Genomic DNA, 22302 nt, shown 5'->3' with positions numbered 1-22302 from the left:
TCAAGGACTTGATAAAAATCCTGCCTTCTCTTCATGACATTCGCACGTGCAACCAACAAGTCCTCATTCTGAACCTAAACAAAACAGGTTGCTTGTCAGTACCCTCGAAATCAGAGTTTATTTTGTTTAAGGGGTTAAAATATTTACAGTAATTCCACTATATCTATTCACTATCTATTAAATTTGGGTTTAATTACCTTCAACAACTGACTTTGGCTGATGGTAGGCATGTATATTAGGTTTCTGGCACATACGTGTTATTAAGCTCCCGGTCTGATCTGAAAAATCAGAGCTTCCCCAGTTGAATTATGACCTGAACATTACAGTATTTACAAGTTGAAATTGGTAATTATGGTAACTCCATGAACATGAACTCAGTCTTAGAAAGGACAGCAATTACACTCCAATTTGCAAGAGGTCACTGGTCAGCATAACATAAACAGAGGTCATTTTAGGCATTGGAAAGCAGGGCAGTCTCACAACAAGTCATTGAATGTTTCTGTTATCAAGAGCAGCATCATAGCTCAAATATACATATAGGTTATGATGACATGCAATGCAGAAAAAGCAAATATGATAATATGATATGATATGACAATCTATTATTTCAGCCAAAAGTTCAGTTCCTGAAAATATCAGCTCCTATTCGCAAATGTAAATGCAAATCATGCTATGCAAAGGCAGAAGTAAATATGCCATCAAATCTGCATGCCATTACATGCTCGTACTCATGTCATCTTACACATGCCAGTGGATATGTACTCTGAGTTACATCAGCACAGCTGCACTGATTACACAGGAGCATTTCCTCTGGAAGCATTTGTATTGGTGTTCACAACTGGTCCTCATATTGTTTCCTGTTGCTTTTGCCGAGAGTCTCCATGGCTTTGCTCTCTGCAGCAAAAGGCTGAAGCCAGGATAAAGAACACCTCTGCTCCTTGTGTCTGGTGTTGGTTTGATAAGTCCTCTACACCGGCAGAGGGAGAGGATACTGAAGTTGTTGCAACAGCCCGGGGGCATCTCTAAGGGTTTGCTCTGAGAAATCTAAAGCAGGGCGAATCTTTTTGATCATAACCTCATCCTCGAGGAAGCAATGATCTACTCCATGTTGGCACTGTACCTGTCCTCTGACAAACTCTCCCTCACCCACAGTCATCCCTAGGAAGCTTGAATTGTCAAATTACTACAAGATTGCATCTCATTTTATAGGGCAAGCTTTCATCTCGCTGCTCACTGTGAAAAAACGCTGGAGGACAGATGGATGTTCCCGCCTGTTTCCAAACACCTTTATTGAAAACTGAAATCATATAAAGTTACTTTAAGCAGAGGAATAAAAGGACATATTGATATTACAAATAATCATGGGAATATTGGATGTTCCAGTAATCACTCCAAATACACCATTACCTCACTTCAAGCAAGAGGATGATGGAAAGAGATACAATTTGCAATCAGCTGAATGATGATTAATTCATAAGTTAGGGAAATGAAGGGAGAGGCTGGGGTTTAGAGGATTTTTTTTGTCTTGCAGTGGAAGCCAATACAGGATGCCAGGAAACCATAATGAGAACAAGCTGGATTGCATAAACTTAAAACCCAGTGTGTTCAATATACATCGAGACTTGTTTTAGCCAGTAAATCCAGGTAAATTCAGGTAAATCCATCAAATGTTCAAACATTGCAAAGACAATTTTATCCTAACCTCACCTCATTACCGCAGACCTTCAGAGCTGAACAAAAAGAAACGACTCTAAGAGCTGAGCTGGATGTATCTCGCTGCTGAGGAAATAATATATTCAGGTAATACTTTTAGAGCACACATGCACATACAAGAAATAGTGTCATATCATACAGTTTCTACAAAGAGTATAAGGATATGAGGAATCATCCATATTGTGTTTGCTTGTAAAAATACACCATTAATATATAAAGACTTGGTTAGAACCCAGGTGCATTTATATTTATAATCAACAAATAATGTTCTCAATCATAAGAGTCCTTCTCCTCCTCCTCCTCCTCATAATCATCATCATTACCATGGTTGTCCTTATCATCAACATTAACATCCTCGTTTTTTTTTTACTGTAATCAACTCTTTGGATATCATCATACTCATCAACATCATCTTCACTGTTGTGGCTGTCACCATCATCATCACCATTGGTTGTTGCTATCATCAACATCACCTTCAGTTTTATGGTTGTTTATGGCTTTATGACCATCCTTACCATTGTGGTTGCCATGAGCACGTCGTCATCAACATCATCAGCAGCAGCACCATCATGGCTGCTGTCATCAACATCATCATGGCTGCTACCACTATCATCATGGCTGTGACTTCAAAAGCATCATCAGTGTCATAGTTGTTGCTATCATCAACATCATCCTCACCATCATAATGTATTTAGCATTATCATCAATGTTATCAACATCATTATCATTGTCATGATTGCCACCATCATCATAGCTGCTAATATCACTATTAAATTAATTGTCATGGTTGTGAGATCATCATGATCATTACTACCATGGTGGTCTTTATCATTAGTTTATCATGGTTGTCTGCTGTCATCATTATTGTCAATATCATTATCACTGTAATAGGTAACACTATTATTATCATCATTTTCAGCATTATCAACGTAGCCATTATGGTTGTTGCCATCATCATCACTGACATCATCAATACCATCACGTTGCCACGACACCATCAGCATCATCATCACTATCATGGTTGTGATTGTTATCATTGCCATAACTGTCATGGCTGACATCATCATTAACAACAAACTTATCTTCATCGACATGCTTGTCAACATCATCAGCATCGTTATCATCATCACTATCATGGCTGCCATCATCATCATCAACATCAGCATCATCGTCATGGTTGTTGCCATCATCATTGTCAACATTGGCATCGCTGTAATGGCTGACTTTATTATTATAATAAATATCATTATCACTGTCATGTTTAACGTAATCATCAGTGTCATCGATATCATCATCCCCACCACTGTTGTCGTCATTGTCAACATTATCATCATCGGGGCTGTCAGTTAACTATTGGCATCATAACTATCACATTACAGAATTATAGAATTATAATCCAACCATTACCAGTACTGTTCATTGTTATCATTTGCATCATTTGTCTTCCGTCCTCTTGTTTTGTCAGGCTACACACATATTAGTACTGTGAGGTACACACACAGAAACACACACAAACACTTTTGCCTTAATCCTCTGACCTTTTTTGTCAGACTTTTCTGGAAGCCTTCCAGCGGAGAGTTATGATGTGCCGCTACATTGTGGCCACTGCCTGCTGCGACAGAGGAAGAAGAACAACTAGGGGGAAAAAAAAACCCACTACAAAGGACAGAGAATGATAGAAGTGATGTAATGAGCTTTGCACCGAGAGAAACGGAGGAAAGGACAAGCATAGCGTGCACACAATCACACACACAAGGAGACAGCATTTTACCTAGATGTGCCTCATTTTAATGTCCCGCTAGATTTTTGTTTCCCTTTACCCCATTCCCTTTTTTCAATTGAATTTTTTTTAAGCCTGTGTCTATTTTATATTCTCTGCTGGGAAGAAAACTATTTCTGCAGTAGCAGTATATAGACGCACTGTAATATTTAGTTTCTGCCTCTAATTTGTGCTGCATAATATCCTGTTTCCTCAGTAATGTATTATCTTTACTCATACACAAGGAAGGTAAAATGGAGAGCAAACCCACCAAAATATTATTTTTTGCCAGAGTAGTTTTCTTATTATCCCAATACAGTGCTTTAATAAAACAAGTCATAGTGTCATTGTGATAGTTTTACTAATGTACATTATTTAAAGAAGAGTACTTTAAGGGTCACTTTTACATAATGTAAAAGCATAATTGAGCCTTCATAGCAGCATTTGTTACTGTGATTAAGTTCCTTCAGAGTTGTTTTTCCCGGAGGTGTTATTTTGTCTACCCCCTGCATTGTGAGTACTTTAAACACACCGTAGGAAAAAAATCAGACCCAAATACTATCCTTGTGCCTCTCTTACTCCCCTCACAATCGAGACAATTTATTCTCTTGTCTCAGAGGTAACACTTTTTTTTTTATTTTCTTGCTTGGTTAATTTTTTATTCCGCGTAGACTCACTGATCTCTCTCTGGACCTGAGTCCCTCAGTGATAAAACATCAGTGGGATAAACGATCTGTGCTGCTGCATGTACTGATGGAGATGAAAAGCTTCATCTCTGGGATGCAGAAGATGAAAGTGAAACCTTGTTTTGAAAGTGGGTTGCAGCATGTTGTTAGATCTCTCCAAGTCTTCTCATCCTTTTTGCTCACAACCCAACCCATATTAGAACCATGTCATGGGCTAAAGCTTTACAATACAGCCCTCCTTTCTTCCACTCTAATCAGCCAGATGTAACACATTTTAATATGGCTAATTCTGATGCTAACAGTGGGCTCACCATTCTCCTTACCTTGACATCATATTTGACAGATGCAACTGCACATTAAAAGAAATATCCCTTTGTTAATAGAAGCATGCCTCCTGCTTTGTTGCAGTATAAGTAATTTCAGTGTGACAACTCATCATCTACCACATATTTTATATAGCTACTGTCTTATTACACTCTAATTATGGAAATGATGGCGCTATAATTTAAAAGCTAAATCAACATCCTGTCCTTCACATTAACGAAACCCTTTAAATTATTTAAAAAGACAACTGTCGCATTCAGTTTTTAGTTCTGTTTAATTTCTCCTGCTGCCAGTAAGTGCTCACATGCATTTATATTCACAAAATCAAGGCAAACATTTCCCTTCAGCTAAACAACTGTGAAGTGCTAACCTGAATTCAAATTTAAGTTTCAATAAAGCAGTGCTTTTTCATAAAATTGTCAAATCTAATATGCCATTTTTTATTAGTTTTTCTTCCAGATTAATCGTTAAAAGTTTTACCTCAACATGGTATGACAGTTTAGATTGCCACTCTCATGTTGACAGTCCATTGCCTGGAGGAAAATTAAAACTCGCCACATTAAATATCCTGTTTCATTAACACATATATGGAATTTAAAATAGGTTAATAATACAACATTTTACAATCACCACAAACATGTCACATTCTCATGTAGAAAACAAATGGTTTGACGCCTCAAACTAACAAGGTCTCCATTTTAAAAAGCCAGTGTGCCCAAATTACTCAGAAAAAATAAATAAATTTGAGAGGTGGCCAAAGCCCCCTAAAGTATTGAAATTGCATTTCTGGCTGTCACCTTCAATCTGTCATCTAATCAGTCCTTCTGCCGTCTCCACCTCCTCCTCTTCTTCCTATTCATCCCCCCTCCTCCAGACATTAGGGAGAGTGGAAGCCCCAAGCCGGTGATGGTTTTCATCCACGGGGGCTCCTACATGGAAGGAACTGGGAATATGTTTGACGGCAGCATCCTGGCCAGCTATGGGAATGTGATTGTCATAACTGTCAACTACCGGCTGGGCGTCCTAGGTAAGGATCCTGCTGTACAGTATGATACACAACCATTGTTCATGTTATATCCATTCTCTCTTTATTATTCCTTCCTTCATTGGTGATTCCATTACCTTAGCATGAAGGCTTAAACTAGGAATTGGATTTTTCAACAAATTTTTGTCTGTCTGTCTTTCTCTTTTGGTTATTCCATGTGCTGCTGCTGGTATTTTCCAAGGACTTTAGCTTATTATGAAGGAATAGGAATTTAATCTTTCAACATCTTTCTTTATTTATTTATTTGCGTCAACTTCTTTCAGTGTGTTGCTGCTGGTTACATTCCACAGTTTTGCTAGAATTTTAAAGTTGAAGGACTGCTTTTCTTTTTTCTTTCTGTCTTCCTTGCTTTGTTATTTCCCTCGTTCCTTCTGTCTATTCTTGGTGATTCCATGTGCTGGTGATATTCCAGAGAGTTTAGCTAAATGTGATTCTGGTTCTTTAATAGGAATCCAAGCTCCTCACTTGGTTTCATTGGTCGCTTTTGTGAATAACTGGTTCAAGTTGGTATCTGCAGCTGATATCTGCTCTCAACTTCTTTGTTGATTGCAATTCAGACATTTCTATCCAAAGGTTGGATTTTAATCTTTGAGGTTTTTGGTTGTGATTTGTTCTTCTCTTTTGTTATTAGGAAGGTCAAAGGCAAAGTAGACTTAAAAATAACATGTAATCTTTTTTCTTTTTTTAACTTTCACCATCTGTCAAGCAGATTATCATATAATACTGTCCACTGCAGTGTGTGATGATACCAACAGTTTGCTGTAATATTTTTGGTATATTGCTTTTGTTTGTCAGATGTACAGTGCGGACTGTTAATATAGGACATATGTTAACATTTATGTTGTGATTTTGTTTATATCTCAGCTTTCATTTTGATGATGTACACAGAATATTGTAGTGACAGACTTCATATCCATATCTAAACTATTCGACATCAAAATGTTTGCTGGGACTTAACGAGTCGTTGCTGTATTGACACATGAATGTGTTTAAAATGACATCTCCATTGTAGAGCCGTCTATTTGTCTGTGGGATTTGGCCTGGTTGCCACGCTTACATGCATCTACCCTTCCTGTCTCCTTTTTATATTTAGTAGCCTTTAATCTATCATGGCAATGTCTTCTCTGATCTTCAATCCCTTCCCTTTTTCATTCCTATCTCTGTTTTCCTCTTCCTCGATCTTATCTCTTCTCATCAGTCTAATTCCTAATTCCTTTTCTCCTGTGTATGGATGTCACTGCCTTACCCAGAGGGCAGGTATATATTGCAACACATGACGGAAACAAAGGTTTGCTGCCTCCGTCCTAAATGAGATTATGCTTTATGTCATTTGTTTGGATGGAAAGAACCGATTCCATTTCCATGTTGTTTCGGTGGCTGTTTTTTTTGTTTTTTTTTTCATTTCTTATTAAACTATACCAGAATAAAGATATAGGCCTTTCACACAACTAAAATACAGATGGTCTTGGGATATGTGTTTGTGCATATATTTGTGTGTGTGTGCCTGCTCATATGAAGAATGACCATAAAGGCTTAAAGGTGATTCTTTGAGATGCTGATAACAGAACCAGAACATGAAACACAGCGTTAATGTTCTCTGCAGGTGGTCTGAATTGTCGCTGTGTTCTCTCATCAGCTATTCAGACCCTGATCATTTTTACATGACCTTTATATTTATTTGTCTGAACTGCAGTATCAGTGAAAAGCCTAATGTTTTCTTGCATATAATCTGATGAAACACTCTGATATTAAGTCTCCTGACAGCTAGAAATAAGGTGATAGAAACTTAAACTAAGTAGAAATTTTCCAGCTGTAGATGCTAGCGGAGCAGTTGTGGTTCACGTCTCTTGGAGGGGGTTGTCAACCCCCCTCAGCAACCTTCAAACTCTGCCAAAACCACAAAAGTGGATGTTAAACAAAGTACTCCATCATCTGCAGTTACCAATCATTAATTCCTTTTCAATACCCACTTATTCCTTTTCAGGGTAATGAGGGGGCAGGAGTCCTAGTGTGCAGGACTAACACATGCATGACGTACTGTATATAGATGGTGATGCAGTACATACTGTGAAAAAAATTATACATACATTCACAACTGTTTTGAATTCTGAACCTTCCTCTTGTGAAGCAACACTGCAAACCTCTGAGCCTGTTAAACATGACATTTGCTGTAGCTAAATGATAATGGCCAGAAGCATTACACAGTGATACTGACACGAATTTGTTGTTTGACAGAAAATTAATCAACAGTAATTACCAAATGAATTATCATTAATTAACTAAATGTGCCACACATTTTCTGGTTCCAGCTTCTAATGTGAGAATGCTGCTTTTCTGTGTTTTTTATCATCGGAAATGGAATAATTTTGAATTTTGGACTGCTGGTTTGATTGTGATCAGTATTTTACACTATTTTGCCATGTTTTGTAAACATACTAATAAATAAATAAATTAAATCATTGATAGATTGATCAATAATGAAAAAAAATATTAATGGCAGCCCTATAACCATGCAACAGATAAAGACTAAAGGACTGAAATGTCAGTGTCAACATGTTTTTAAGTTTTGAATATCTAGAGCATATGTTTACCAATTCCATCTTCCTATTACATATTAAAGACATCACAAAAAGTGCAAAAGTGGACGACAATGCCAAAAAGACAAGCAACGTAAGGGATGAACAATATAAAATAAAACAACAATCAGTCAATCAGATTGTATAGGTTTTAATGATTTTAGACGTGACAGGATCCCCAGGTCTATGAATCAGGTCTCTCTCTCTCTTTTTCTCTCTCTCTCTCTTTTTCTCTCTCTCTGATGTGCGAGCTCTTAACTGCTGCAGGCCTCATGGTGTTGAGGGAAACTGTATCCCTGCTGGTTAACATGAGGCGCTGCTGTTTGCTCTCAGATTAGACTCTATGTGTTTGTGTTTACCCCCCTGGCAATGGACAAAAACATACGGCTTTACCTCACCAAACATGCAATGGTGTGTATATGTGTGTGAGTGGCAGGGATATAGTGTTCTCATCTACAGTATGTGTAAGGCTCATAACCGCTAGGCTTTCCAGTCAGTCATCCAGTTTTTAGTAAGTATATAAATGAGTTCAGTAAGTAACTACACTGCCAAAAATACCCATCTTAACAAGACATTTAGTAGTATTGTGTAAAGTAAAAAATAACATTTTAATTCAAGTTTCATTTATTCCCTAACATTGTCTCAGTACTTATTTTGAGATATTGCCATTGACTTCCAAAGAATGTGGATCTACCTGGAAATTTTCACTCTTGGTCCAGATACTAAAGTCCGTACCCAGGTTCCTTTCTTTCAGATCTCTTCAGAGGGGGGGTCATTACATTAATTTATTTCCACATGCAAGAAACCTCCAAACTGTGAACTGATTGTGCAACATTTATTAATGACCACACATATGTCACCCTTCTTACCTTGGTGAATGTGCAAGTTCTACAAACATAGACGATAGTTCAGGCTTTGTCTTAGCAAAAAACATTAAATCAGTCATTCTTAGATGTGTGGCATGTCATAATCCAGCCGCACCTTCAGTCAAGGTCCATTTCCATTTAGTAAGGTTCATAACAATGCAGGGTTTCACTGGATGAATATTTAGTGCAGTGGTCTCTGTGCCTGTGGTCCCATTCTTGCAGCAACCTGACAAAATGTGTTTTTATAAAATTACGCTAGTACAGACTTTTAGAGAGGCCCATCTTATGAAAAACACTGCAAACTATGTTTTTCTCCATATTAGCTACATAAATGGACCAACAAATGAGGTATTATATGAGATGATGTTTATGTGTCATGATGACCAATCACGTTGTTCAACTAATCAGTGCATGGCTTGGTTGGTTTTAACATTAGGTGTGGACTGAAGGGGACAGAGCTCACTTGAAGCAGACACCACATTTTGTAGTGGAACCAAGAGTGAGTTTGCTGGGCCCACAGTTTGAAAACTGCTTTCGCACTCAATAACCAAACATACAGAATTCTTTTGGAAAATGACCTTGGGTCTAGAAAACCTCTCAGATTGGCCCACTTGTGAAAACACCCTTAGGCAGATGTCATTTTTCCTAAAAGGGCACACCAGGGCGGACCATGCATGAGAATGAATAAATGATTTAAGGTGGGTCCTATCCACAAGCACCCACAAGGTATTATACATCTCAAAAAGAGATTTTGAGATCCTCGACTAAAAGACTAGAAAGTAGTATAGAGTCCTTCATTAATAACTTTCAACTGTCTCCCAGACTCATTATTATGTTCTCTAGCTGGCCAGTTAGTCTCCATTGGTTAAAGCGTGTAGTTGACATTGGTGGCTAGGAGATGCTGCTCTGCTGACAGAACTCCCTACTCTTGCACCATTGATTTTTCTCCTTTGCTTAGTGTGTGTTTGTGTGTCTGAGAGCCAGCGCTTTGCAGGAAGCCATTAGTGGCTTTAAATATGCAAAGCTGCTGATGCGAAGCTGTATTTATCGTTTAAGGGCCTTGGCTACAATGGTTTTGGCCATGCAGCAGGTATATAGTATAATACTGTCAGTGTGTGTCCATGGGTGTGTGTGAACATGTGTGTGTGTGCTTAATGTATTAGGAGTTTCTCCTGTGGGTGGATGAGATGTTAATGGAACATAGTGTTGTCAAAATGTCATTATTAAGGGTGGAAAGTATTTATTGTCTCCGTCATGTCACTCGTCCTTGGTTTATAATGGACCACTCTGCTGTAGGGTTGGTTTTATTTTGAAACTAAGAAACTAAGTACTATATCATCCTCATACAGTATTCACACATGGTGCTATTCTGCAGGGCGATTGATGGTAGTGTCATTATATTTTCATGTAATGGTCCGTCTTGCTCTAAACACCTTGCTATTCTCAATTCTGTCCTCAATGAATATAACAAAATAGTGGTTGTTGAACAATTAGGAAGATGTGGAACCGAGTTGTTGGCAGTTTAAAATCTAGTAAATCCAAATAAGAATACTACTACTGCACCAACATACGGTGGTGTTCTGACAAGTCAAAACCACAAAAGTTGATTGTAACTGCCAATACATGAACCCCATACCTCCATAGGGCTTGTTTGTTGTACTTCCAAACAGCAGACTGTGCCTTTAAGGCCAGGCCCTCATAGTGTTGAGTTTGTTTCGGCCCAGCCAAAACCTTTAATCATGCTGATTGATGAGGTGCATTTCCCTGACTCAAACCTTCTCCAAATACCCCTTCCATTCCAGCCATACATCAGCCATTCAGCCAATTCATCAAGCCTCTGATTGTTTTAAGATATACCTGGCCAGTAAAATATCCATTTCTCTGCACAGCACTGCTTCTCAAACCTCACCCCTGCTTTCATCACCACAATCACGTCTAAACAGTCCTAGCTTGAGAAAAGGCAAGAAAAGGACTAACAAACAGGCAGAGCCAGGAAACAAGATGCAAAAATACATGTCTCAAAAACAATTGATTGATCTGATGCAATTTGATTAATATGATAATTACTGAATAATTAATTATAAATCAGTCAATGTAGAGTTTTTGTGTATGTACCTGCAGATTTTTAATGACTCTAAGAACCCTATGATTATTTAAAAAAGTTACAAAAGGTTGTTCTATGGTACAAGCTCAAACAAAGTCTGCGGAGTGATTTAGTGTAAATGGACTGTACTTGTATAGCACCTTTCTAGTCTTCTCTAGAAAGTGCTTCACATTACATATCACCTTCACCTCATTCAAACACATTCATACACTGATGGCAGAGGCTAATTGCTCATCAGTCCAAAGAAACTAATTAATCATTCACACACCGATGGCACAGCCCTCAGGAGCAATTTAGGGTTCAGTGTCTTGCCCAAGGACACTTCGACATGTGGGCTGGGAGAAGCCGGGATCGAACCGCCGACTTTCCAATTGGTGGACGACCCATTTTCCAATGATGGTCCAAATGCGGAGAAAATTCACAGCATGTATACTTTTTCAGCATGCGGAACACACTCAGAAACACACATACTGTACATCAGCCAGCATGGCTATTATGTATCCAAATTAGAATTGCGTGTTTGCTTGAGGTGCATTTCCTCTCACACAGGCATTATCCCTAATGTTTACCCTTTCCAAATATTACTATCTCTCCCCCACTCTCTCTCTCATATATCTCCTTTCCTTTTCTCCCTCCACAGTAATTGGGCTTTCTCTTTCCCAGTAGTTTTCGTCCTGCTGGCTAAGTGTTGAGGACTATTATTTTCATGCTTATTAATTTTTTTCTCCCTGAAACAAATGCTCCAATGATTTGGGTTTATTACTCTTTCTATGCCTCTTTGCCATCTCTCTACCTCCCCTCCCTCCTTGTCTGCATCCTTCCTTGCTAGTAGCCCTGACACAGCTCGCTCAGAATCTCATGGAATGGGTCTGAACCCTTAAACAAAGTGCTTCACCGGAGTCTTCATTAGTGGTTTATTAGTTATTTGGAGGGAGAGTAATGATTACTCCCCCTCCAAACAGCGGGATTCAAATTAAAAGTCTTTCTCTTTCTACCATTGTTGAGACCAGCTTTCCCTTAATCTTTTGAATACAGACTTTTTTCAAAGTTGTGGGTATGCTTACAAGATGTAAATACTGCAACCTTCAGTCATGTAGAAACTGTAAAGACAATAGGAATTCACTGAGACAATTGGCAGCTTCTGTTGCCCTCTATAATGCATTTTATTTGGGATAATTCCATGCCTGATGTGGCAAGAAATCAAATGGATTTCTCCTAAAAGCCAAAGCTTTCAGAGTTTCTGGCAACGTCAGATATCTGAGGGAGTGAAAAAAGGAAGGAGTGAAAATAATTTCCAACTGGTTCATTCTCCTCAGTAAAGATACAAGAGGAAGAAAATGTGATCTTAACCTGAAGAAACATTAATAATAACACTGGTGCATGACAGAGGCTACCAATCTCTCATCTCTCAATTTGTGTTCAGTGTATTACTTTTAAAATGACACATATACTGTTTACATGTTAAAAGCTATTTTGTGAGAGTCCTCAGTCCTCAGGTACTTTATTAAGCCATTTTGTGAACCAAAATGTTTTTAGCATAGAGGCTTTGCTTTGTTGTTATGTTTCTGTTTTTGCACCCAAGACATTCAACATCGACAGGCTCTACAGTTTGTGTGCATGTGTGTTTAAATGTATCATCAGCATGTAGTAATCTCCTGGCCATTGTGTGGTTCTCTCAGTCTGCTATTGCTCGGTTTGTTTGTGTCCTGTTCATTTGGCTCAGTGTCGTTGGCATCCTGATTCATTCAGTGAGTGGGCTGCAATGCCAGTGGAAGCTATGCTATGCTAATGGTGATCTGGCAACAGTGGGGTTGGCGTGGTGAGGTTTACAGCAGCTCTGCCGATGCGTCAGGGATCGGATTAATCTGGCAGAGGCCGGGACAACAGACCATCTGGGCACGCTCCACAGCGCCAGGTGTCTGTAGCCACAACTTGTGCCACTTGCCACCAACCCAACATTATGCACACAATAATATGCGTGCTTCATGTATAATGCTTTATACATGGCCACAGCCACTGTCTGGTTTCAATACACAGTTTCTCAAAGGACGATTCCTAAAATCAATCCGTCAATGCACATACAATTGTTGCTGGTTTCATTCAGCCATATGTTTCAAAAGGCATAATGGCAGTGCTTGAATTGGAATAAAAAGGTGCCAGTGCTCCAAACCAGCAGCCTGCAGAGCATGCACATGCATCATTTAGGGACACAAATTGTGCGCAACAATTTGTAATTTCAGAGTACAAATTAGTAGTTTGATAAAACAATCCCAATTCAAAAGGGCCACCTAATAGCTTAACTAGTCCATGTTGGCTTACTGTAAAGGTAAGCATGAAAGTTCATCAAGCCAACATGGACGATGAAGTTCTAAATGTGCAATGGATTAAATTATATGAGCTACCAAGCTTGCATGCAACATATGCTGATGATGACCATGTGATGAGGTTGAAAGTTTTGGAAAAGGTTAGTAGATTGTTTTTTCGAACTACTATCCAAGGTCTAGAATAAACTTTCATGTTTTACAAATCGCTGATCTGTAGTTGGAATTACCAAAACTTATTTGAGTACAAGAATAATATTACTCCAAAACCCGCCAGGCTCTGGACAGACTACTTACTGTAAATCTACCCAGAGCCCAGTCTGCCACAGTGTAAACAGGCAAAACTTTCAAAATTCTTTACATAGTGATATTTTTAAGTTCAAGTTATTAAAACCACTTGGTAAAGGTTGGAGAAAGATTAGGGTCATCGTTAAATAGTAAATACAAATGCTAAAGTCCTGTCTGATATTCTATCAAAAAGGCATGCAGTAATATTTCTGCAAGACACAAAATGCTCTGTGACGCCAAATTGGTTAAATAAAACCAGTGGCCAGTGCTTGCTTTTTTTATCCCTGAACTAACAAATTCATCACCTTCCTATCCGTTTCTACCTCGTTTTACTTGAATAACTTCTCCTTCTTTGCCCTGCTCTTAAACTATGAAATGACATACTGTATATACTAAAAATACTAACACCAAATCTACTAACTGAAGCAAACAGTTTCTACTAAAAATACTACTAATTCTACTAATCTGAAATATTCTAACTAAACTATGTTTAAAAAGTGTTATAATTACTTGTAAGCTTTACCTTCTACCTTTACTTATCCAACTGCCAGAATTGGCCCTGTAAGGTCTGAAAACTCATACAGCAAGTTTAAGTAACTATCAAGTCCACTAGGAAAATCGAAATGTATTTTAGAAAATAAGCAACAGTTGCTGCAATTACATATTTCTGCATTTTATATTGACATTGCCCAGTCATTAGAGTCAATATGAGTTTTCATTCTAAGCCAGTCCTTGTTTTTCTTATTTTACCTCTTCCCTTTTGTATTTCTTTTTGCTTTTCTTCACACTTTCATTACCTTTGCATGCATTTTGTCTGCTTTCTTTAATCCATCTCTAATCAATAATGAAACCAATGTGTTGTGCAAATTGCAAGATAGTTTGCTAGGTTGCAATAAATGGTGGGGTTTGTGTGATATTGGTTTGTAAAGTCAACTGCTGTTAGTTTTGTATTGGTGCAACCAAGTGGCAGTGACAGAATGTAACTTAGTACATTTACTCAAGTACTGTACTTTACTGTACCAATTTGAGGTACTTGTGCTTAACTTACAAACTGTATCTGTGCTTATTTAACTAACAGGGGGCAGCTGTGGCTAAGTGGTATAGCAGGCCCACATGTTGAAGTGTCCTTGGGCAAGACATTGAACCCAAAATTGCTCCTGAGGGCTGAGCCTTCTGTGTGTGAGTGTGTATGAAGGAGATAGTTTCTTTGAACTGATGAGCAGTTGCCATCAGTGTGTGAATGTGATATGTAGTGTGAAGCGCTTTGAGTAGTCGGAAGGCGCTCTACAAGTACAGTCCATTTAACTTGAGCCTTTTCTTTTCATGCCACTTTCTACTTCTACTACATTTCAGAGGGAAATTTTGTACTTTTTACTTCAAATAACTACAATTATTTGACAGCTAGTTGTGTAGTTATGTCGCAAATAAAAAATTTTACATACAAAACATACAAAGCTTATAAAATATGTTTTGTTATATATTAAACTACCAAACAGTATATACAAGTACAGCTGAAACGATTAGTTGATTAATAAGTTATTTGATTTGATTAATTTACTTTATTTTTAATATTTTATTTTTTATTATTGGTTGGACAAAACAATTGTGAAGTTGTCACTTCACAAATCCTAAGGGCATTTCTCACTATTTTCAGAATTTCAAACAATCAATTGACTAATTGAGAAAATAATCAGCAAATGAATCCATAATGAAAATAATCATTAGGTGCAGTTTTATACAAAATAGTTCAAAATGAGCTCCATGTCAACCAACTTCAACAGTAATATCCTGCTTTTACATTAATCTATGAGTAATGAGTAATCTAATTATATAATATATAATGGCATAACAGTCACAGGGGCCATTTTTCTGCATTGAATATTTTTACTTTCAAAACTTTAAGTATAAGATTTTTTTTTTTTACTTTTAGTCTTACATTTACTTTTTACTACTTTTTCCTTTTTAAGTAACATTTTCAGTGCAGGACTTATACTTGTAACAGAGTATTTTGATAGTGTGGCATTAGTACTTTAACTTAACTGGTCAACTCCAAGTACTGTTGACCTGGCTGTGGTCAAAGGGCCTCGCTGATTGGCTAGAGGCTGGATAGAAGCTGATTGGCTGGACAGGGGCGCAGGGGCCAGATGGACAGATGGGTAGAGAAACAAACAAAGATTGCATCCCTCCACACCAAGCTATTACTAGTTACCTCACTGCAAACTGCATGTGTAGCAATCTCTGTATGTGTACAGAACAGCCAGTGACAGTGTTATTTATTGATCAAATCTTTGGCCTCTACTTGTGTGTGAATGAATGTTTGAGCATGAGTGTATGTGCTTGTGTGCATATGTGACTGCCTGTGTGTGTTCAGTGGGGCTTTTACAGCAGATGGACACGTGTAGCAGCAGGATCAAAGTGTGTGGTGTGTAACACCTCTATTCGCTGCTAACTACATATGCAGTAGGGGGGTGGACCAGTTGTGTGATGATATTTTCAAAAATCGTATTTTTATTTTTCACAGAGATAAGTGTCTCATTCTATTCTATTCACTGGTCTGATGCAGTTCCAGGTAAGCCTGCTTTTCAACCATTCAGTCAGCCTCTCCACAGCCTGCTGAGGAACTCACCATACTATCTGCTGGCACCAAATAAAACCATCATCAACAAGCAATAAAGAAGACAGAGAGAGCGAGGGAGAGAACGATGACGAGAAAATGTGATTTAAGACTTAACGGGGGTCGTCCGCCCTGCACGACACGAGCCATCTGATTGGTTATCAGCATGAGCCACAAATCTGCCGTCGCCATATTTTTAGAGGTCAGATAGGAGCGTCCTGCTGAGACACCAGGCAGCCAGGGAGGGAGGAGAGAACAGCACGAGTGTGTGTAGGAGTGTAGATGAAAGAAATTGTGTGTGTATGCATTTGTGGGTTGGACCTACAGCAGTTTGGTCAATATGTGGTTTTATTAAAAATGAGATATTGGCCAGTCATATTTTCTGTGTCTGAAATGAAGGATCTTTCATCCTAAACAGAACCTGCAATGACACTGAATAAATGGCTTACATTTCTAGTTTTCATAAAATTTGTATTGACATTTTTTAAGATTTTAACAGGATAAAAATCCTTAATTTGGTCTAAAGATAGCGTTACTCATCAGTCTGGTATCCTAGGAATTACATTCATATTCGACGATTTCGCATCTTTCAATGCCAAAGCAGGAAGAAGTGTGCACTTATTTAGTGGTAGCAGAAGGTAAGTGTGAGGAGGTCTGGGTGGGGGATGGGTGTGTAGCACACCTGACTTTTTCATGCAGGAGACTGGAGTTCATGTCTCCTCACAGACCTTCAATAAACATTTGACTTTTAACTAACCAAAACCCCAATATTGTCCTAACCTTAACCATACCGTAGGCGAGAATTTTAAAATGGTTAACATTATGTTCGACGTGTTGAACGTAATCAAGGTTTTTGCAGAATTATCCAATATTAATGTTCTTGTCAAAGGATAGGGTTGTAATGATCGGTCTAAAACAGCACTCTTATTGACTGCAGCACACTTTCTTTCTAAAGGTTATAAGGTTGACCTAGCCTGGGAACAAGATAAATCTGCGAGCTCATGTTTTATTTGCTCTGGCAGATGCATCTGGTCCCCCTCCCGTTCAGACAGATTTCCATCCAACCTGGCCCAGGTCAAGCCAATCACGATTATTTATCTAATAGGTGCAGGTTTGATACGGTGACTGTACAGAAGAGTGCTGTTGAGTCATTTTTGCAAACAACCAAGATGGCTGCCGCTGATGTGGAACAATTTCTTGAATCCACTATCACGTCAGTATTAAACATATTGGACCTCCGGATTCTGATGGCAAAAACAGCAACACTCGTACACAGACATATCGATGCTACACCATCACAACTCATCACTGCACGCTATAGTCTGTTTACATTTTTCTGTCCTTCAGCGCTACGTCACACGTTTCATTGCTCTGATGGGTTGTAGGACTATCGTTGCGTCCAGAGGCATTTTGGTCTGCGCCCGTTGATAACACCCCTTGGAAATCGAAAATTGACTAAGAGGCAATGTCAGGCTAATGTTTACCTGGAGGACAGTTTTAAGAAAAGTGGACAATTATTTTGGAGTTTAATGTGACTACCTCCTGTTGTATCTGCAAAGAGAAAGCTGCTCTCCTACAGGAATATAATCTCAAAGCAATGGAAGATGAAATGCTCAGGTTTGGAGAGCACATATCTGTAATTAATATTTGATAAAAAAAAAACACCAGTGTTTAATTTGCCCTCCTAGGAAGAAAACCTGGTAGGTTCAGTTAAATTCAATGTTATTTATATAGCACCAATTTATAACAGAAGTTATCTCATTGCACATTTTCTATAGAGCAGGTCTAGACCGTACTCTTTATAATATTTACAGAGACCCAACAATTCCCACCATGAGCAAGCTCTAGGCGACATTGGCAAGGAAAAATTTCCTTTTAAGAGGCAGAAAACACTCGGGCAGAACCAGACTCAGGGTGGGCGGCCATCTGCCGTTGCCGGTTGGGTAGAGAGAGAGAGAGAGAGAGAGAGAGAGAGAGCGAGAGCAGGAGGTAAGAGAGCATACAGTAGCACAATGCAAATTCCACATAGAATTTTAAAATAATAATAATGTAATGGTAGTAGTAATATTAATATTAATAAAATAATGATAAATAATGATTAATAATAAAATAGTATAAAAATAATAGTAATAGTTGTAGCAGTGGGTGTTAAGCAGGAACATGGGGGCAGAGATCCAGACTCTACAGCTCTGGAGGCAGAAATACCTGCTGAAAGTGACAGAAGGAGAGAGGAGAGAGAGGATAAAGCACAAAACTATGGGAGAGAGAGGATGTCAAATTAGGAACATGCAATAATGGGATAAGAATGCGTACAGATGGAGAGGGAGAGAAGAGAGAGGTGCATAATGGGAAGTCTCCCGGCAGTCTAGGCCTGTAGCAGCTTAACATGTGACATATAGATCTGATTCCACAGGAGAGGAGCTTGATAGCTGAAGGTTCTGGCTCCCATTCTGCTTTGGAGACTCTAGGAACCATAAGTAACCTTGCATGCTAGGAGCGCAGTGTTCTGGTGGGGTAATAAGGTACTATGAGCCTGACCATTAAGAACTTTGTAGGTGAGGAGAAGGATTTTAAATTCTATTCTGGATTTTACGAGGGAGCCAGTGCAGAGAAGCTAATACTGGAGAAATATCTCTTTTCTCAGTTCTTAGTGCACGTGCCGCAGAATTCTGGATCAACTGGAGAGTCTTATAGGACTTATTGGGGCAGCCTGATAATAAGGAATTACAATAATCCAGCCTAGAAGTAACAAATGCATGCACTAGTTTTTCTGCATCATTTTGAGACAGGATGTGCCTGATTTTTTGCAATGTTAAGTAGGTAAAAAAGGCAGTCTTTGAAGTTTGTTTTATGTGGGAGTTAAAGGATAAATCCTGATCAAAGATAACTCCCAGGTTCCTTATGGTGGAATGTAGGTATGGTCCCCAGATAATATGAGTTTAAGATATGTGCTCTAGGGGCTGATTGAGGGCCTTTTCAACTTCAGGTTTTTGTTTGCAAGAAAATGCCAACTTGCCACAAGTAGTTTATATTTAAAATTACCAATATTTGTAAAGTATCAGCCCTAAAAGCATTCCCATCTACACTGTTAAAACCAGTATTAACCACTGGTAAATCACTGGTTAATGTTAAGCCTCCAGAATCAGTGTGTGTATGTGTTGAGTGTGTGGGAGTGTATTTGTTTGCAGTGAATGTGGTGGGAAAGAGTGAGTTGTTCTTTTTTGGCCAGTGGATGATAAGCGGAGAATGAAGAATAACTGACATTGACGTCATGAAAGCATTGCTACTTTTGCCTTGTTCACTTCTGGGTTTCTGTCTGCTCCCCCCCATCATTGTTTACCACTTGCCCTCTCAGGCATTTAAGTGATATGGGACTAGACTACTCAATATCTCCTCAAAAATCAGAAATCAGAATCAATCAGAAATGTAAGTACTTTGTGTGTGCAGAAACACAGTGACAATGTGGAATCTGATCCAATTGTTTCATTAAAAACTTTCAGGAGAGAACGTCATAGACAACCTGTATAATATTGTTATGTATCTCTGTACTGTACTCTGCGAGTATGAGTGCCTCCCTGCAACATGCAATTGCTATTTTCAAAGCTTTGCATTAACACAGTGTCTTGCTCTCTTTGCAATCAAGGCATCTCACTGCTAAACAGTCTATTTTATAGAATACATCTGCCATATTGCCTCCTCGCTTTGTTCTAACACAAATCCCATAATCCTCTCAAAGGTCAGCCTTCTCTTTTCTCCCTGCTCCCACTCTCACCACTCGCCGTGTATTCATTTGTTTATCCCAATGGAAATAATCTAACAATATGGAGGATAAAAAAGGATGAGGAGGTGGAAGAAAAGGAGGAAGATCCTGTTGTTTGTCTCCATCTCCCTCAAGCACTACTGTTCTCTCTTCTTCTCTGTTTTTGTCTCAATTAATTTGAATTCAGTTTAATGATTTATTGGCATACATGTTTTTTTCAAAAGCCAACAATTAGCACTTTATACATTTTCACTGTACTGACATGACTGGTGACACTGTACACAAGTCATCAATATCTATAATACAAGAAAACAAAAGGTTTTGGTATATGAATAATTCAAAAGCCAGTAAGGGGATATGTGTGCTTGTGTGTCTGGTAGTATCCAAGTGTGTGCCACCTCACAAATGCCATACAAGGATCCTTAAAGAGATCCGATCCTGACATAACTTCCTGTTTAGCTGCTCTTCCACTAGCTTCTGTAAATCAGTGTAATCTCTCATTGAAGGAGTCTTTCACCGGTCTTTCTGAAAAAGTGAAAGTTGTTCCTGTTTACTATCCATATATCCATATTCCTACATAAATGACTATCTACTATCATAAATGACTAAGTGCTACTACAGCACTTGATAGTAGAATTTGAACCCTTTGTGATTTTAACAAAGTTGAAACAGCAATAATGTTTTGGGCCACTTGGTTGCACTGGTACAAACTACACCCACTACACTGACAAATTATCAACATAAAGTTGTTGTGGTGAACATGAAAGCAAGCTGTTGCCTGTTTACATATCCAGCAGACACAAGGCAACATTAGCATTCATTTACAGTCATATTTCTGGCTACCTAGGGAATGTAAATCCAGTATTCACTCCCCTTTTAGCTCTGTTTTGGTCTCCACCAACTGCTAATGTAAATATCTGATGTAAATACTATTTAGCAGCTAAATGCTGCACCAATGTTGAAAGGTTCATCACCTAGTGCCTAATTTTGTCCGTCTCTCCATTTGCTGCTGGGCAGGTAGCAAACAATGGGTGTAAATGGGAGCAGCGGTCTGGTGCTTCTGGAAACAGGGTTGAGTCTGAAGCAAACCAGTAAAGTTATGGGCAACCTGCCAAAACATGTTAAAGCTGTAGAGTTGGGTGATAATTCTTGCGAGTTTGTCATTACAAGTGACTCTTTTCATATAGTGATCCATTGTTAATATAAGAATATTGATAAGTACTAATTTGTTCACATGCAATAAAACAGTTCTCATGAAGATTTACTGGTACAGCAGTGCATATATGGCATTATATGTCATTGTATCTGTTGATTTCTTCCATATCCATGATATCCAGCCTTCTAACGTCATCTGTCCAAGTTTTTAGCTGTAACAAATTTACCATTCCTGTCACAGACAGACCGATGGAGAGAACCACATGACACACTGATGAGTAAGGTTACTTTGCAGGGCTGGATTTGTAGTCATTTGTGTAACAAATTTATAACAAATGTCAATGTGATTTTGAATGAGGTGTTCTTGATTCTGAAAGTGAGTGAGTCCACTACTTCCAGTTTCACTTTTAATTTTTGTCTAAGTTGTCTTTCTTATTTCTCATGTTGTACAATGACTTAGTGAGTCCTGCATTGGTGATTTTAAAAAAAGACCACCAGAAGTTGTTGTGTAAGTAAACACACTGTAACACTGGCTGAATGATAGAGGGAGGGAGAGAGAGAGGCGCAATGTCATCATTGCAGACTCACTGCTTGATTTGCATGGGTAAAATTAATCAGCAGCATATTGCGTCCTGCTGATGCTAATTAGAGAAGTAACCATTAATATCAACCACTTAATCATCAATATTAATATGCATAATTATTAATAATTCTGTTTCCCCCTCCAACATGACGGCACTGCTGGGCCTCAGCTACTTGTGTTTACACCAACATCTATCTTCATTATACACACACCTTCTAATAATCAACTCTATCTCTCACTCTTCCTCCTTCTATTTCTCTATCCATTCTCTCTCTCTCTCTCTGCGTGTATCGCTCTCTCTCTTTCACTCACTGCGTATGGCTGTCATTTGAATGTGGAGTGTCTCCCTTGGTTACTTTTCAGAATGCAAATTTGGGGGTTTTATTTGTTCAGGTTTTGAGATATAGTCCCAGTGAAAACTCATTAATAGTGTGTTCTGGATTCTGTAAAGACATGATGCTGTTGATTTTTTAAAAATGTTGTTTTTAACCTCTATTGTTTCAGTGTG

General features: G+C 38.5%; 1 protein-coding gene across 4 annotated transcripts in view; it reads left to right on the top strand.

The window, feature by feature from the left end:
- Window positions 1-22302, top strand: part of nlgn1 (neuroligin 1) — a 382894-nt gene that overhangs the window by 156291 nt on the left and 204301 nt on the right. For 3 of the 4 annotated variants that reach the window (XM_044199635.1, XM_044199633.1, XM_044199634.1), the window contains one exon: window positions 5357-5509. The exons of the other annotated variant lie outside the window; for it this stretch is intronic. In XM_044199635.1, coding sequence (XP_044055570.1) covers window positions 5357-5509 — 153 coding nt within the window. The remainder of the gene's footprint in view (window positions 1-5356; window positions 5510-22302) is intronic. 4 annotated transcript variants of the gene reach the window in all.

This window comes from Siniperca chuatsi, linkage group LG6 (genome assembly GCF_020085105.1).
Source record: "Siniperca chuatsi isolate FFG_IHB_CAS linkage group LG6, ASM2008510v1, whole genome shotgun sequence".
Taxonomy (NCBI): domain Eukaryota; kingdom Metazoa; phylum Chordata; class Actinopteri; order Centrarchiformes; family Sinipercidae; genus Siniperca; species Siniperca chuatsi.
The sequence above is the reverse complement of the archived record's forward strand: the minus strand, read 5'-3'. Positions and strand labels throughout refer to the sequence as shown.